This window comes from Camelus ferus, chromosome 18, assembly GCF_009834535.1.
Source record: "Camelus ferus isolate YT-003-E chromosome 18, BCGSAC_Cfer_1.0, whole genome shotgun sequence".
Taxonomy (NCBI): Eukaryota; Metazoa; Chordata; class Mammalia; order Artiodactyla; family Camelidae; genus Camelus; species Camelus ferus.
In genome coordinates, this window is record NC_045713.1 from 33,533,812 (window position 1) to 33,552,575 (window position 18,764).

Here is an 18,764-nt window from a genome sequence, read left to right on the forward strand (position 1 = left end):
TCTCTTGTCAATCTGTCTCATGTAATTTAATTCTTAGGCCAGCCAGAAGAACCTAGAAAGGTAGAGGAAAATTTCTTCCTCCCCGACAAGCCTCTGGGCCTAGTCTAGACCTTCTACTACATTATCTTTGCCAGTTTTCAACCCGGATTTCACACATTTCACAACCATCTGTTTTCTCCACCCCCTTTCCAGGGTTGCTGGAAATAATCTCACAGGCAGGCTGTTTACAGGCACCACAAATTCAGGCCATCAGCTGGGCCATCCGTATTTATCCCTGGTTGCTTCCCTACCGGTTTCACCGCAGCAGCTGTCGCAGCCTCTCCCCCTCCCCTCCACAAGCCTCCAGAACCTGCCTGGGCCTTCCTTTCAGCAGATGCCTTCACATCCACGTGAACGACCAGAAAGACAGTAGCAACCATGAGCTTTCTCAGCTTTTCTCCTTTCCACTTCAAATGTCCTTTCGCTTTTCGCTCTGGATTCAATCAGAAGTTCTCAACCAGGGGCAATTCTTCTGTCTCCCCTCATCCCACAGATGCAAGTGTCTGGAGACATTCTTGATGGTGACGACTGCAGGGGGTGCTAGTAGGGCATGGCAGCGGGGGCAGAGATGCTGTGGGACATCCTGCAGTGCACAGGTCAGCCCCCCACAACAAACAATTACCTGGTGCTAAACGTCAGAAGTGCTGAGGCTGGGAAAAGCTGGATCAGATACTGTTTCCCGGCTCCTGCCTTCCCTGTCTCTCTGACACACCCTGTTCAAGAGTGTCCTTGAGGAGAACCTGAGTTCTTGCCTCTTCAAGACCAAATCCGGGCACCAAGCAGCTTGGCTGCTGGCCTAACTGGGCTGGCTCCAGGCCTGCTGCGGGGTGACGGGGGTGGGGGCACAGAGGGTCTTGTGTGTCCCTATTTCCCTTTAATGCTCGGTTAACAGCTGTTTTACAACACACACTACAGAAACTACAGCTCGTTATAAACACACCTCTCTCACCCCCAAGGGCCGGAGCCATATTTTATTCATCTTTGTTGTCTCCACCGCAACAAAGCTCTTTGCATTGGATTTGGTAAGTTTTCAATAAAAATTTCTTGCATCAAATTAGATTAGTATCATTTAGACTTCTATCATGCTCTGGGCATCTCTTTGAAAGATAATGGAAGCCAGGAACACAAATGTGGGTTAAAGCAAGCGCTCTTGGGTTTTTGTTCTCGTCAAGTCCGGCTGAAATGATGCTGTGGCTACTTTGCAGTATATTTATATGAGCTGCCAGTGGAACTTAGCAACCATTTTAAACTTAGGTATTTATACAGTAAATGACTAGGGATTTGAGAGACCTCTTACTTAGAGAAATTCTCTTATTTTTAAGATTCTTTTTCATCAGTCATTGTAAGTGGGAAAATGTTTCATTTTCAACTTGGAGAATGATACCAAAAAAAAAAAAAACCTGTCTTTGAAAAATATATGCAAGTCTTTTATTTATTAATCATTTACAGTCAATAAATTATGGGCTTTTCATTTTCATAGTGGACAAAATTAGGCACAGGTTTAGAAGCTTAATAAGAAACAAGGTTTTCTAATATCATTCTCTTTTCAATGTGTAGTTAGTCTCATACTTTTAAAAACTAGTAATACCTGGAATCTTTAAAAATCTCAAAACTGAGGAAGTCAGCCAACAGTCTGTTCAACTTGGCATTCCCAAGGGCAGATTTAAGTAAAAGATACGGCATTTGAGGGCTAAGGGTCCAACTGAATGGCTTCTACTCTGTTTATTATGGAGTTCTATAAGCCTTGCTTAATTGCTTAGTGCCTCAGTTTCCTGACCTTGTTCTTGCAAAGGGCTGGTGTGAAAACATTTTCAAAGAAACAGATTAAAAGTTATTTTCTCTAAATTTCTTCCAACTATGGCTTAAAATAATGGACCGTTGCTTAAATGTCTTCCTCCAACTGAGGTTTTTCCTGACCACCTTATATAAAAGTAAGTCCCCTCAATACTCTATATTCTCCCCTCTGTGCTCTATTTTTCCCTAAAGCACTTGTTTATCTGCTTATTGTCTGTCACCACCCCCCACCAGAATACAAGCTCCATTCAGGCAGGAGCTTTTGGCTACATTTGTTCATTGCTCTGTCTCCAGCACTTAGAATGATATTTGGCACATAGTTGTATTCAATAAACATATATTGTGTGAATGAATAAATTATGCAAATCTAGAAATGACATATGCTCTAAAGCTATTCAAAGGCATGAATTAAATGTAATTGAATCAATATGGGTAGATCTCAAAAGCAGGTATTTGAGTCAAATAAAAGCAGGTTGCAGAATAATGCATAAATTCCCTCATCTGTAAAATAGGGCTGGTAATAGCTTTGTTATGAGGATCAGGTTAGTTCATTAGCCTTAAGTGCTGAGACCAGTGATACAAGCACTCAGTAAATGTTGGTTGTCATCATTATTATTGCTATATATTGACAATAAACTACTACTACTACTAATTTTATATGATATAATCTAATTTTATATAATTACACAACTAATTTTAAGGGCTAGGTAAGGATGCAGTATAGACCACACTGATTAATTCTGTGAAGAGAGAAGACTCAGATTAGAATGATGGTCAAAGAGAGTGTCAACTTTATCTGTCATGTTCTAACATTTTAAATGTAGAATTGATGCATATAATGAAAAATTAACGTTTAAAAAAGTTTAGTCATATTTCATAGACATAATGACCTTTGGGGTGGGGAGAAGAGGGAGGGAGAATGGAGAGATGAATTCCTTAGGGTAAGAATTTTTTTTAAGTTGTCTATTTTGTTTATAAAGTACTTCTTGAATTGTCACTGCATGGACAGGATGCCCTTAGCCTAGAATGAAAGTAACAGAGGAAAGAGCCACAGATACAACTAACTTGGGGTCCTGGGTAAATTACACGAGTTAGTTCTTTTAGATCAGATGAGACGATCATTAACACAATCTTAAAGTTAGGAATAAATTATTCAAAGCCTTGTGTCATTACTTACTGATCCTTCAGCCACTCTTCCACAAATGGAATGGAGAAGAATTCTGTGAATGGCTCCCCTATCTTCTTTGGATTCTGACTGGTCACGATGCCATACGTTTGATTGACAAGAAAACAATAAGCAAGAAGTCAAGTCAATTGTTGCTATTCTGCTTGCAAATTAACACTGTGAAATCCTTAGGGTCAGTGAATATGAAAAACTTACTTGTATAACCATTCGGTCAGAAAGTCACAGGCAACGAATCTGGTTCTTTTCCTCTAAAGAGAGAAAAGAGAATTAAATGATATTCTTTGCCTACATGTTTGGACAGGACAAAGGAAGAGGGGTTAATTGATTGCTTGTGTTAGGTGAAATATGCATAACAAATATGAGGTTCATAAGCACATCAACAAACAACACCTCAGGCAACATAAAGAATTCTGAAGACGTTTCTCTGGGTAAGCATATTTTCTGACTACTTTAGCAAGGACTAATAAAAGACAGTGCACATAGTAGAAGGCTTATTACATGCATTTTGGACTTGTTTCAGAAGGATTTCATTTAAATCTAGAACTTGATTCTGAATAACTGTATTTATTGCTTCCCCCTAGTCCACTCAAACCCTCAGAACAGCAGGACTTCAGGTCTGGGTGCCATTTTCAGATGTGGAAACCGAGCACGAGGGCGCCATTGGCCAGTGCACTGACCCTGCCAGCTGCCCACCCAAGAGCCACTCTCCACTCCATGCTTATTCACGGAAATCGGATTGACAATCAGTCCAGGGGGAAGAAACTACATTTCCCAGCCTCCCATGTAGCAAGGGACAACCATAATACACAGTTCTGCTGTATGAGACGGAAACAGACACGTCCCACAGATCTCCAAGAAAGTTCTACTTTCTTGATTTCTGATGCCCCTTCTTCCTTGAAGTTTCCTTCTGCTTCTTTCAGTCTGGAAGACAGATGTGGGGCTGGAAGTGGAGCAGCACCATCACCATGAGGCCAAAAGCAGGGGGTTAGAAGGAACTTGGGCCTTTGATGACTTCCTTAGGCCACTGTACCAGCTTGGGGATGACCTACTCTGGGTATCTTGGTGTGTAAGGAAAAATAAACTTCATTTGTATTATTGCCACCGCTCCTGAGTTTTCATAACATGCAATTGAACGCAGTTCCTAGGTGGCAGACAGCCAGTAAACCATAAGGGAAACCCTTCCTGGAATAAGAGGGGAGAGAGCGCACTGACAGCAGCAACAGGGTGGAGCACCAGGTCTCCTGCCTCTGAGTCTCGTTTAACGTGCCTTGCAACCCAGACAGAACCAGTTAACTCCTTGTAGCAAACTGTTATAGAAACTGGGAGATAAAAGGTCTCTCTCTCTCCTTTTAAGATAGCAGGGGCTAAGAACCAACTGTCTGCCATGTGGAGAGATTCCTTTCAAGAATGAAGGCAAGGCAGACTCTGCTGGAAATTCTCTCTATGCCCCTCCAGCTGTACCCTTCCCCACCCTGCTCTGTGCCTCAGGAGGCTGACTTTATGGTTCACATCAACCAGGCTTGTTGACTCTCTTGTTGGGTCCAGTCACTGGGAGGTACCAGCAGGAGGTCCGAGAGGGAAGAGAAAAGGGCAGGGTGTTAGGGGTTGAACTGTGTCTCCCTGCTGCCCCAAATTCATACATTGACATCCTAACCTCAATCTTCAGAATGTGACCTTATTTGGAAATAGGATCATTACAAATATAATTAGTTAAGCCCAGCCACTCCTGAAGGACACAACAACTCCGATTAGAGTGAACAGACTTGGGGTTCTATTAGTAAGGAAGAAAGGAGATGCTGTTGGGTAGACCACCAGTGATAGATTCCTAGTGACACTGTACTAGACCCTGGATCCAGCTATACCTGAAGCCAAAACCCCCTGCACCTTTCAGGTACACGAGGCAATTCAGTCCCTTCTCTTCACTTAGTCAGTTTGCACTGAGTTGTGTATTGCTTGCAACAGAAAGGGTTTTCAATGCTATTCCTTTCTCCTCCCATTGGCTAACTCCATTTGTCCTTCAAGATACCTCCTGGAAGCCTTTCTGAGCATTCTTACCCTCTTCAGTTTAGAGTAGACTCCCCGCCGACCACTGCCAGTTCTGTCATAGCACCTCAGATGTAACTGCAGCCCACGTGTCCACCACCGCCAGCCCATACATCCATCTCCCCGGTAAGACTATAAACTCTCTGAGGACACGGCGTGTCTTCTTTTTCTTTATAGTCCCAGTGCTTCATCGAGTGCCTTGCACAAAGTAGGTGATCAATGAGTGATGAGTAAGTGAATGAATGAGTTCACCATTCAACTCTCAAGCAAAAAAGCAAGAAAGAACTCATGTACAAGAATTCTGACAGTTCTAAGTAGGAATTGCTAATAAACTCTGGACAATTTCTCTTCAATTTCTTCCCCTAATATTTCATTACAAAAATATTCTCTTCATTTTCTTTTACCCCCTTCACTTTGAAATAGCCAAATTAGCTTTATTAGCTTAGATAAAGTTGAAAAGATTGTCGTGAAATTGATTCACATCAAAAAGGAACGTACTACTTACAATTTTTCACTGAAAGCTTTATTACGGCTGTTAGTAAATAAAATATGGTGGTGCCTGAGTTTCTGGAGATTGTTTGCAGTCTTTTATTTCACTGCTGATAGCCTTTTATTTAAAAAAATTGAAACACTGCTGGCCATGGTAATAAAATTAAATGTACTAGACCATGTAATGGGGTCTGCATGGCAAGAAGTAGGATCCCCTTTGAAAAGCTTTCTTTAACCAAAATAAGAAAATACTTGTGCAACAATGCAAATATGTATCTAGCACGGTTTGCCATCTAATAATTCAAACAATCCAGCAATTGTAGACTGGCAGTGTCTCTCTCTCTCACCCTACAAAAGATGCATTGTTCCCCTGGCCTTTACTGCACCGTTTGGTGGTAAAGATTCCTTCTATGAGGGGAATGCAGCTTGATTTACTCCATTAAATAGACTTTTAAAATAGCCAAGTGGTCTGATGTATGAAGGTCATGCAGACAGATTTAATCATTTTTGATGCAAAGAAATAAAATGGAAGAAACTGTGTTTTCCTTCTGTTCTGGGCAAGTGTGGACGTGCTGTGCATACTCAGACACACGGAACAGTGGGGATATTGTTCAGCTGTTGTTTAGTTTTAAAATTATCTGCCGGGAGCCGAAAGAGAGGAGGGAAAGCAAATGAAAAGTTGTGGTGAGTGAAGAGATAAGAGAGGAAGTAACAGAGAGCAAAATTAAAGAGCGAGATTAAGAAAGTGTGGGTACCCGGGGTTTACGTAATGCGGACAAATATACTGAGCTCGTGACTGTTACAGGGTGAAAATGTCCAAGTTGGGGCAACCTTACACAAGGTTAAAAAACAATTTTTTAAAAATCCAGAATTAAAAGGAAAACGACTAAGTGTCAAGGGATCGGACATCATCAGGGCATCACGAATCTTCAACTTACTCTGAAGTGCAACTGGAAAAACAAGATGGAGGGGGAGAGGGGGATGAGTTGACGGACTGGTGGACAGATACGTGATAGAGCAAACAAAGCAAAACAGTAACTGCAGAATCTAGGCAGTAAATATGTCGATATCCACTCTGAAGTTCTTTCAATTCTTAAGAAGTTTATAATAAAATTGTGGGGTGGGGGCGATACAGGGGCAGAGAACATATCATAAAAGACCCAAACCCCAAAGAGAGAAAGGGCAGAAATCAGGGTTCAAGCCAGATAGTATCCTGTACCAATTTTTATATTGGATGCACGTATAGGAGACAGACTGGAAGACTGAAGAGAAAAAGTGAGCACTGGAAAGTCAATGACTCTGCTTCAGGCAGCTCATGTAATTCCACCCCAGCAAGGCTATGAGGTTAGTGCACTGAAGTGTGGCCGGTTACAACCTTGTGTTTGTTGGTTCACAGGGGATAGAAAGATGCTCGGGTTACCTTGGTTACTGGGCTTTTTTTTTAAAAAGTCAGTTTATGCTAGACTTTGCTGTAACAAACAACCCCCAAATCTGAGAAGCTTATATCATTAATGGTTTCTCATTTGTGTTTCATGAAGATTTCAACCAGCTGTGGTTCTCTGCACCGTGTGGCCTTGACTCTGGGCCGCAGGTTGACAGAGCAGCCTCTCTCTCTGAAATATCGCTGGTTATCCCAGCAAATGAAAAAAATATGGTGCCCCATGTGCTGGCTGTTCATGCATGTTTGGAAATGACATGTCCATTCATTCCACTGACCAAAGCAGCGACGTGGTCAAGGTTCCCTTAGGGAGAGGCCACAAACGTTTTTGAACAATAATATATCCCAGCACAGGGGGTCACTACAAAGGTAGAGAGGAGTGTGAGAATTCCTCTACCTGGGGCTGAGCCAGGCCTTGGGAAGAAGCAGTGTCCAGAGGCGTCCAGGGCACAGGACAGGTGAGACAGGGCCATCTACCGTCTGTGACCCAACAGTTCTGCTTCTGGTTCTACACGGAACTCAACTTTTTGGTGGTGGCTTCTTTTTCAACTTGCTGCTTTTTCTGCTTTTTTCTCTCCTAACTGGTTCTTTCTCCTCCTCTCTCTGCTTCAAGGTCTGCTGACTCTTGGGTTTTCAAGCTTTCTCCTCATCTCTGGTGTCTCTCCCCTTCTACCCACACTATGGTCTGCCCGGCCTGCCTATTCTCTCTGCTGTCGTGATGTCCCAGCTTCCCAGATAGGAGGATCTGAGCGGGCTGGTTAGATGCTACCCATGATGGACCATTCCTTTGGGCAGAGCAATGCCAGACCATCTCATAGCCACTTGCCATCCCACAGGGCCTGACACTTATTCCTGGCTCAATCACTTGTGGCCAGAGTGATGGGGACATGGATGAAGCAGGGACAAAGGGCTGCAGTTAAGGCTGTGGGCACGACAGGCACTTAGAATGTCCCGGCCTCCTCTCCCACATAGATATTCTCCACAACAAACTTCCAGATACCCGAGCAATAATTATATAACTCTAGGGATGAGCACACGCCCGATGCCAAAGTGCTTGCTACAGCAAATTTCACACAGGGGTTCATTCTTCCCCCCGCTGCATTAGAATTTCACTAGAGAAAAGTAATACCTCTCAAAAAAGAAGTTAAAAATATGCATTCATAACACAAAATATTCATCAAGACTTCCGGCACGGGCCATGTGGCCATTTCTAAAAGTGTTTTTGATTTTAAAAAGTAACAGAAAAAGAATTCTACCACACCTTTCCTTTCCTGCGAGAATCTATTTTTTCCACGCCTTAGAATTTTTTTTTTTTCGAACAAAAGCTGATGGTGCTTCTAATTTCCCTTAAAAGTCAAGGCCAGGAAATGCAGTTTCTTCTCTCACTGGGCAAGATCCCTTGCACCTTTTAAAAGATACTCAGGTATTTCATATTTAAAGAAATACTATAATAAGCTGCCTAGTCCATGGGCAAGGAATATAAAAAGAAGAAAAGCTTTGTTTTACTGAATTATTCATAGTAGCAAATTTTAACATCATGAGATCATCAAAGGACTTATCAAGAGTTAGAAACAGTTTCCTGACACTAACTATTGTTTACAACACTTCACCGTAATGGAATTTGATGAGTAACCGAAAGCCAAGAGGGAAAAGTTCACGTTGCGCAGGATAGGACGGGAAAAGAGGTGGAAAGTCTTATCACCTCTATCCAGACACTGCATGGAATCCATATTTAGAGCTGAGATAAGATTTATTTTCAGCCATCATTTTACTCATGCATAAAACTCCTGATTTCTTTCCAAATTAAGCAAGGTACACTGTTCCAGTCTGGCCCTGTTTGGTAAATATTTACTGAGAACCTGCTATGTCCCAGGCCCCTGTGTTAAATGCTAGAAAGAAATGAGTAGGTCATGGCCCCACTGTGGTTATTCATTCAACATCCAGCAACCACCTTCAACCTGGATAGAGGATGCGCCTCATCTCCAGCTTCAGGCGTGGACACTGGTAAGGCAGGCAGATAATCCCACCACACCCGCCACCTACACCCAGACTAACCTGGTCCACATTTATCCTGGCCAGGGGGAGTCACTGACTAGGAACGGACACATAATCAGTTTCAGAGTGAAACGCTGTGGGAAGAGAGGGGCTGGGGCTTCTGGGGAACCATTTCCTTAGCTTTTCTGAAAGAGCTTGACCATCCTCTCCTTCTGGCTGAGGCAAAACCTAGGCCAGTGGCTGTAGCTGTCTGGCTATTTTGAGGGGAGCCAGCTTAAGGATAAAGTTGACTCTGTCAGAGGCCAAGCAGAGAGACAAAAGAGAACCAAGTTTTCAATTATATCACTGAGCACCTGAATCAAACCAATCCTGAAGGCTTCCTTCTTTATCTCAGAAACGTCTAGTTTTCTGAGCCAATAAATCCCCTTTATTATCTAAGCCAGTTTCTCGCTAGTTGCAACATAATGAACCCTAGCCAAGATAGCTGTCCAGTGTCCCTTCTGCCTTCTTTCGGTAACAGTGTCCTGAGTTCCTGTTGGGGACCCACCCTTCCACAACTCTAAAGCTGTGCGCATTGGGTAGGGCTCCTTCCATTTGCCTAACAGCCCACTAAATCCCTCTAGTTCCAAGGACGGACTCCAAAGTGGGTCACTGACCTGTCCAATTGGAGAGAAACTCTGGGAGAGACTTTCATCTTTCTCTGCTACCCTTAAGCCTTATGACACACAGGCTGGTGCCACAGGGGAAGGACCCTTTGAGGGTGGAGTCACACCAGACGAAACAATCAAGAGATGCAGCAGGAACCAAGCCACGGAGACATCGTCTGGGCCCCCAGATCAAGCTGAGAAAGAAGACCTTCCCACGGGCCTCTCGTCTACAGAAACAGACAACCCTTCTCTACTTAAGTCAGTCTGAATGGGGTTTTCTGGCACTTCCAGGACCTGCCTCAAGGAGTTGACACCAGCAAATATGGGAATGTTAGCGCCGCATACTTAACACATCCAGCTGAAACAAAGTCTTGAGTACATACTACTTTTTACTGGTAACAGTAACCCTCTTATCAAAAAACTGCTTACAGTAAAAATCATTAACTTTACTCTGAGCGCCCCAGATATATTCAGAGATGCATTGGAAGGAATTTCCAAGTGAAGTTTACAACGCAGCCACCAAGCCAGCTATGTTTAATACAGCAGTCCAATTAAGTTCTAATTAAGTTCTGATCGCTCGTGTTCCAATTAAGCTAATCCAAAGGCATGGCCGAATGTCAGGGGGTCAGTTAAGACCATCAAGCCAACTGTAATGCCTAATCTTTGTAATGATATTTACATGTCTCAAACTTAATTTGCTCCAGCGGAATACCACCCAGTTCATGAGAGAACAGGAATGGGGTCGTGGCTTCTTAATCAATCGTCCATCTAAAGAGACTGTTGAAGGTCTATCTTAACAATTGCACAGTTAAATTTCCTGCCTTAAAACCTTTCCTCTCTTCCAGCTCACATAGACTCTGGCAGCCCAGGGGCACCAGGGAAGGCAGTTATAACTATAAATGGAAGATCAGGAAGCTCATTATCAACCAAGACTCTGTAAGAAACAAGCATGTCTTCATGAAAATTCTGCTCCCACAAACACTCCAGTCTCAGAATTGAAATTATTTGCAAAGCTAGCTTCCCAGTCATGCCTCCAAGAGACCAAAGGGTCTAAAGCATTTTCTTCAAGGTATGCCCTCTGCTCAGAGAAGATGGAGAAGGTAGGTCAGGGCCTGTACAAAAGGAAGCTTCTGGCAGAGGCTCTGATGTTGTCTGTCCTGGTCCATCTCAATATTCCTGCCTGAAACTAGATTTATTCTTTCACTGTCCACCTGGGTCCATCTCTTCTCTCTGGTTTTTCACTCACTGACATCTCCCTCTCCTTCTGAGTCCCTCCTTTAAGCACGATTCTTAATGACAATGGGCCCCTTACTGAGCACCCCCCCCCCGTGCAAAGTGGTGTACCCACATCATCTCATTCACTCCTCCCTATAGCCATGGGGAGTGGGTACCATGATTATCACCCTCCCATTTATCAGAGAAGAAAACTGAGGCTCACAAAGTTTAAGGAATCTCCCCAGAGGCCCAGAGCTAGCAAAAGGTGGAAGGGGGATTCAGCACCCCTGTCCTTCATCACAGTGTCCTGCCAGAGGGCTCCACCTTCCTCCCTCAGGCCCGCACATGGCTAGTCTCAGCCCACCTCTGCCTTACGCACTGCCCTCATCTTCAGTCTTCCGTTCCAGTTCTAAGGAACTTTTTCCCAATTTAATTTTGTTCTTATTGTATTGCTACTTTTCACTATAGCTGTGCCAGTCACTGAGCCAAATGCTTTAAATGCACGATCTTCTTTACATTCTTGTAAATTCCCTACATGAAGCAATTAATTACCATTATTTACATTTTACAGGGGAGAAGACTAAGGCTTAGGACGCCTAAGGCTATGAGGTCACAATGCTAACAAGATCAAAGGTCACATATGTAGAGTGCCTTGCACAAAGTAGGTGATCAATGAGTGATGTAGAAGGAGGTAGAGCTGGGCCCTAAATTCAGGTCAGCGTGGCTCTAAACTCTATGCTTAAGCTTCCCTTATCCTGCCTCCCACACACCAACGACAGCAGCTACTACTATAAAAATCTGGGTAGTTCCAGGACTTCAGAACAGGGGTCAGCAAGCTCTTTCTGAAGGGTCAGAGAGTAAATATTTTAGGCTTCTGTTACCACTATTGAGCTTTGCCACTATAGTACCAAAGCGGCCACGGACGGTATGTGAAGCAATGAGTATGACTGTGCTTCAGTAAAACTTCATTTACAAAAACAGGTGGCTGGCCCCCCAGGGGCCATGGTTTGTAGCCCCTTGCTTCAGAACGTTGTCAGTAACAGACAGATAATTTTTCAGGTGGAAAGATTTGGAAAAATCCACAGTACTTGGTTTCTGACACAGAACTTTGATTTCAAGAAAGCACTGTTTCACTTCTTTTCTCTATTTTCTGGATAACTCTTTATTCTAAGGGATTAACAGTTTAAACCTCTTCTAGGTCTGGGACTAGATTATGACTTGGGTTTTCCTGTTCCTAAAATGTAGCAGGAGAATGAACTTTCTTATACAATTAAGAGGGTCAATGACTTATTTTGAAGATATGTTCTTGTTAAAAAAAAAATCAACTGAATCTTATTTTCCTTGGTTTTAAAAAATGGCTTCTACAGAAAGAGAAAGAAAAATGCCACATGGTATTGCTTATATGTGGACTCAGAAAAAAAGGATACAAATCAACTTATCCACAAAACAGAAACAGACATAGAGAACAAACTTAAGGTTACCAGGAGTTAAAGGGGGTGGGAAGGGATAAACTGGGAATCTGAAAATTGCGCCTTTTGGGGAGTGATGGAAATGTTAGCTGTCTTGATTGTGGTGGTGGTTCCATCATACACCTATCAAAATTCATCAAACTGTACATCTGAAATATATGTAGTTTGCTGTACAAGAGCCATACCACAATAAAGGTGTTAAAATTTTTTTTTAATTAAAAAAATTAAAAAGGGACTTCTATCCTTCAGACAAATTCTCAAGAGAAGTCTGGGATACTTGCTATCTTTTCTTTTTTTTTTTTTTCTCTTCTTCTTTCTTTTTTTCTTTTATTTATTTATTTTTTTGGCCCTAGCTGTGACTTTCATAACTCTTTAACCCTTGGAGGTGAATTCATATTGCACTGTTAGGTTCTGAGCTCACCATAACTTCTAAGAGTTATGGTTAGATTTTTACAAATACATATCTTTTCTTTAAGGCCTTTAAGGTGTGCCTTAAGGGTTGGGGAAAGTCCACCCTGGGCCACGTGTAATACCCAGAAAGCAGTAACAAGGACACCACCTTCCATACATTCAAGCAACAACTGGTCGCCCAGCAGGGGCCATGTGGAAATGACATTCCTTTTATAGACCTGCTGTTTTCCAAGATAATGTTTTTCATGTCAACAACAGTTAGCATGTGATGAATGCTTTCTAAGTGCCAGGCACTCTTTTAAATTTTACTTAACTCATTTATCCTCAAAACAGCTACTTGTTTATTATTATTATTATTATTATTATTATTATTATTATTATTCCCATTTTTCAGATTAGGAAATAAGAGCACAGAAAGGCTAAATACCTTCCCCTAAATCACTTACACATACATGGAAGAGTAAGAATTTGAGCCCAGTTGGACTCTAGAGCTGGCTCCTTCACACATTACCTCATGTAATCCTCTCAATAATGCTGCCTGTGGTTTATAAATGATGGGGGGGGAGGGCGGGCTGCAGACAAGTAACCTCCCTGAAGTTACCAGGCTAGAGCCAGAAGTCAAATCTGCCATCGGCTGCCAAACCCATATTATTTCTAACTCAGTGTAAGAGGTACATGGCAAAAAGGGCCACCATTCTCCACCCCTCCCTGTATCCACACCCTGTGCAATGTGACTCTGTATGTCTTCCCAGCAGGAGCTGGACTCTATTTTCTCACTCCTTGAATCTGGGCAGGCCTCGTGCATTGCTTTGGCCAGCATAAGACAGCAAAAGTGACACTGGGCCAGTCCCAAGCCTCAGGTTCAAGAGGCCTTGAGGGCTTCTACTCAAGTTCTTGCAACCCTCTCCAGCTACCAGGGATGTGGAATAATAATCCAGGGTTAATCGGACAGAAGACGAGTGACCAAGTGGAACAGAGATGATCTGTCCCAGCTGAGGCCGTTCTAGACCAGTCAGCACCCGGCCTACTTGGGAGCTGACCACAGACACACGAATGAACCCAGCCATGGCCAGAAGAGCCTTGCAGCTGAGCCCAGTCCAAACTGCTGACTTGCAGAACATTGAGCTAAATAATTTGTTGTTGTTTTAAGACTAACTTTTAAGGTAGTTTATTAGGTAGCGCAAAGTTAACTGATGCCAGAACGTCAAAAAATGAATTGCAATTTATGGCCAAGTGGTACTGTTCTCCCTGTTGAGTAGCCACTCAAGACTGCAACCACAGCCACCTGGCACAAAGCCATCCCATGAAGGCAGGAGGACAAAGCTTCAGAGCGGAGAAGGAAAACCCTGTCAGAAAGCCACTGCCTTTATTTTGTAAGACAACCACAGGGTCACGCTCAGGTCAGAGCCTGTTGACTTTCTTTTTAAAGCCTTGTCTTTTGAGGATGACTTTGATTTTTAGAAACAAAAGCAACTCCTGGCCAAGTCTGGGAATGAAGTGATCAATGCTGCTTTTGTTAAAAAGAAAAAAGGAAAGAAGCATGACTATAAAGTTATAATAAGATTTTCTTGCACGGTTTACAAACTGGATCTGATAGCCATTAAGAGTTGCAAAGGGAAGTCTTTTCAATACTAACAGCCTTATAGACATAGTAGAACTGAGTGCCAGGCTCTGAAGCCAGACTCCTGGGTTCCAGTGCAGGCCCTTCCTCTTGGGAGCCATGTGAACTTGTGTACTTCTGAGCTGCGAGTTTCCTCCGTAACAAAAAGGGACAATAAAAGTATCCATTCAAAGTAACGATTAAATGAGACCACAATGTGAAATAATGCCTGGCATTTACGAAGTACTCTACAAATGATTGCCATTAATCATCGATTAATCACTTAGATGGTAACTGCTTGGCAACAGTAGATCATTATGAAACAGCCCTTTACTTTGAACCATATTTCATATTTAGGTGCTAAATTCCAAAATGTGAAATTGGGATCTGCTGTCTGGACCTATTTAAATGTCATGATAGTCAGTCAAACGTAATAAGGTCAGGTCAAAAACTCAAGTTTCCTCCACTCCTAGTTATCTACCCATGAGAAATGGAAACATACATCCACACAAAGACTAGCATGCAAATGTTCATAGGAGCATTATTCATAATAGCCCAAAGTGGAAACAACCCCTAAACAAACTGTGGTATATCCACGCAATGGAACATTATGCGGCAATAACAAAGTACTGATGTATGCTAAATCATAGGTGAACCTCAAAAACACTGAACTAAGTGAAATAAATGAGATTCAAAAGACTATATAACCTGTGATTCTGTGTACATGAAATGTCCAGAAAAGATAAATCTACAGAAATAAAAACTAGATTAGTGGTTGCCTGGGGGTAGGAGTGGGAATGAGGAATGACTTCAAATGATCACTAGAGATCTTTCTGTGATGATAAAAAATGTTCTGAAATTAGGTCTTGGTGAAGGTTGCACATCTCTAAATTTGCTCCACTTGAAATGAGTGGACTTTTAACAATTATTCTTTAAAATTGTGGCAAAATTCACGTAACATAAAATTAACCATCCTAACCAATTTTTAGTGTGTAACTAGGTAGTGTTAAGGACATTCACATTGCTGTGTAACCAATCTCCAGAATTCTTTTATCCTGTAAAACTGAAACTCCATACCCACTAAAAAACAACCCCCCATTACCCCTTCCCCTGCCCCTGGAACCCAGTATTCTACTTTCTGTCTCTATGAATTTGACTACTCCAGGTGCCTCATATAAATGGAATCATACAATATTTCTCTTTTTCTGCAACCGGCTTATTTCACTCAGCACAATGTCCTTAAGTTTCATCCACGTGACAGCATGTGACAGAATTTCCTTCCCTTTTTAGGCTGAATAATATTCCATTGATAGATATACCACATTTTGTTTATCCATTCATCTTTGATAGACACTTGTGTAAAGAGTGGATTTTATAGTATATAAATTGTACTTCAATAAAGCTGTTCAGAAAAAGTTTTATTTATACATTCTCCTGTTAAAGGACTATATGGTCATTTCCATTTCTTTATATTTCAAACAATGTTGCACTTAATGTCCTTCTTCAGAGTACTTTGTATACACTATTGAGAATTTTTGCAACAGAGTACATACTTAGAAGCAAAATTTCTAGGTCAAAGAGTATATTTATTTTCTATTTTACTAGGTTTTGCCAACTTTCTCTCCAGTAGGGAAGTACCAATTATGCACTAACACAAAAAAGTTCCCTTCTCCAGAGCTTCATTCATTCCTCATATTGTCAAACATTTATATTTTTGCTGATCTGTGAGGCATGATATCACTGTGGTTCTATTTTTATTTCCTTCAACATTAGTGAGATGAGTATCTTTTGATTTGCCATCAGTTCTCTGCATCTCCTCTCCTTTCATGATCCTAGCCTTTGTCTATTTTTCTATTTCATGTTTCTATTCTATTGTTCTCTTTTTTTCTTGTTATTTATAGGGATTCTTTACAGTCTGGATATTAACCTGTTGTGTATGTTGCAAGTATGTAGAACAGGCCAATAGGCAAGAGTGAAGTCAATAAACGGCAGAGATCAACAGGAGATGGAAAATGGACAGCCTGAGATCAGGCCACCATGATATTCACTGTTGTTATTCTACATGTGATTCCCATGATCCTAAGAATAATCATAATAATAGCAAGTTGTTTATTGAGCACTTGCTATGTGCTGGGTGCACTAGTACGCAGTTACCCATGTGATGTTGATGCTCAGAACATTACTGTCCCTTTTTTATGCATGAATAAACTAAGACTTAGTGATCGGAGGTGATTCAAGTAAGAAGCCCAACTGACACTACAATCCAGCTGTATCTGATTCCAATACCCTCTCTTAAAAAATTATTTTTAAATTTTATCAAAATAATACCTACGCATAAAAGATCAAATAATATCAAAATAGCCCTTGCCCTTAACCACATTATACCTCAGAGTCCAAAAATGATCAGAGTCCAAAAATGTTTGCTGAATGGATGAATCAAAGAATCATGACCAAAGACACGTATCAACAAGATTTAGCAGCTGAAACTAGAGGGCATAGGAGGGAAAGGTTTCCTATCCGAGACTAACCGAAGACAGATGCTCACAACCAGAGTCCCACGTGCATACGGAAATATAAACAAGGATTTTCACTGAAGTATTGTTTAGAGTTCCAAGAAATCAGAAACTTGTATGTCCAACAGCAGGCCACCGGTTCAATGCATCAAGGTGCAGCCCCACAATGTAAGTCCAGCCAGTTACTACAAGTGGTGTAAGGAAAGCTGTCCCTGATATATTATTGCTAAGTAGGTTACAAAAAGAGCAGGTTACAAACAGTGACTATAATGTTAAAAATACATGAATCTGTACTAAACATAGAAGTTATGGGTGTATATAAATTTTAAAAAGCCCACAAAGATATTTAATATTAACAAGGCTAGGATTATGACTGATGTGGCGTTTCGGTTTTAGTTTTTTCTTATTGGTCATTTCTAACTTTTCTACACAATGCAAGCATCACTTGTATAATAATCAATCCCTTCTTACCTCTTTTTTAAAAAGGGAGCAAAAATCAAGAGTCCTTTAGTTGGGAGGGTATAGCGCAAGTGGTAGAGCACATGCTTAGCATGCATGAGGTCCTCAGTTCAATCCCTGGTACCTCCTCTAAAAATAAATAAACCTAATTATCTCCCCTACCCACCCCACCAAAAATAAAAAAAAAATTATTTAAGAATTTTTTTAAAAAGAGTCTTTTAAAGGAGTTGGAGTTAAAAGCAAGAGATCTCAAGAACAAATTCCAAATCCAAAGGTCAGGTGAGGCAGGCTCAGAGACCAGATCACACTGAGCTAGCGCTGTCCAGTCCAGCTGGGGCCGCAGGGTCACTGCAAACAGCCTGCGGGTGTGGAGAGGCGGACTTAGCCGCCATCATGTGGGTCAAGAGGCGATTTCCTGGAGTGGTTAAGGGCTGAGGCTTAGAATCAGAAAGACGGGTTGGCATCCTGGCTCTGCTCCTAACTAGCTCAGTGATTTTGTGTGTGCAAGTAAAGTTGTTCATTCTTTCTAGTCTACAGTTTGCACATTTTAAAAATGGTAATGACATCACCTGCAGCACAAGGCTGTTCTAAAATTCAGTGAGCTCTTGTAAACAAATATTGAGCATCACAGAGCCTGGCATAAAGAAGGTACTTCATAAAAAGAAGTAGCTGTGTCCCAAGGGTATGGTAGGCGTGGGGAGGCTTCAGGATGTCCTGGGCCCAGGGCAGGGTGGACAGTCAGCACATAGCAAAGAAATGCACACCAGGAACTCATAGGAGAAATTAAGTATCCAAATCAAATCACCAACCGGTGAGATGTAGTGTTCTGCTTGGCATGTTGTGTTTAATCTTCTTGGAAATTAACTGTCAACAGTCTTTTAAAAATTAATTGGGACAGTTCATGGTAAAAATCTGGATTGGAGGCTTCTATTGAACACTCAGGGGATACGGCCACACTGAGCCCATGCTCTGCACAGTGACAATCAGGAGGAAACGAGGAACACAGCAGCTGCCCCTTGAGTGTGTGAGCTTCTGTGGTGACCACAGTCCCAACCACGCCCTGGTGTCCCAGTATGGTTACTCCAGGCCTGTTTCTTTACCTCCAGGGCCCTGCAGCTCTTTGAATGTTTCTCCCTTAAGATTAAAGTGTTGATGCACTGGGTATGGCAGGTTGAATAATCACCCTCCAAAGATATCTATGTCCTAATCCCAAAAACCTGAATACATTCCCTTACATGGCAAAAGAACTTTGTGGATGTGATTCAGTTAAGGATCCTGAGATGGGGAAATGATCCAGGTAGGACCAGTGTAATCACAATCGTTCTAATAAGGGAGGATAGAGGGTAAGGGTCAGACAAGGAGATGTGATGAAGGAAGCAGAGGTCAAAGTGATACTATCACTGGCTTTGAAGAAAGAAGAGGGCCATGAGCCAAGGAATGTGGTCTCTAGAAGCTGAAAAAGGAAA

At 41.9% G+C, this 18,764-nt stretch overlaps 1 protein-coding gene across 3 annotated transcripts in view; it reads right to left on the reverse strand.

Annotated features, from left to right (window-relative positions):
* Positions 1-18,764, reverse strand: part of IQCK (IQ motif containing K) — a 110,479-nt gene that overhangs the window by 69,377 nt on the left and 22,338 nt on the right. For all 3 annotated transcript variants that reach the window (XM_032460942.1, XM_032460941.1, XM_032460943.1), the window contains exons 5-6: positions 3,215-3,267; positions 3,011-3,088 (exon numbers count right to left, since the gene is read on the reverse strand). In XM_032460942.1, coding sequence (XP_032316833.1) covers positions 3,011-3,088; positions 3,215-3,267 — 131 coding nt within the window. The remainder of the gene's footprint in view (positions 1-3,010; positions 3,089-3,214; positions 3,268-18,764) is intronic.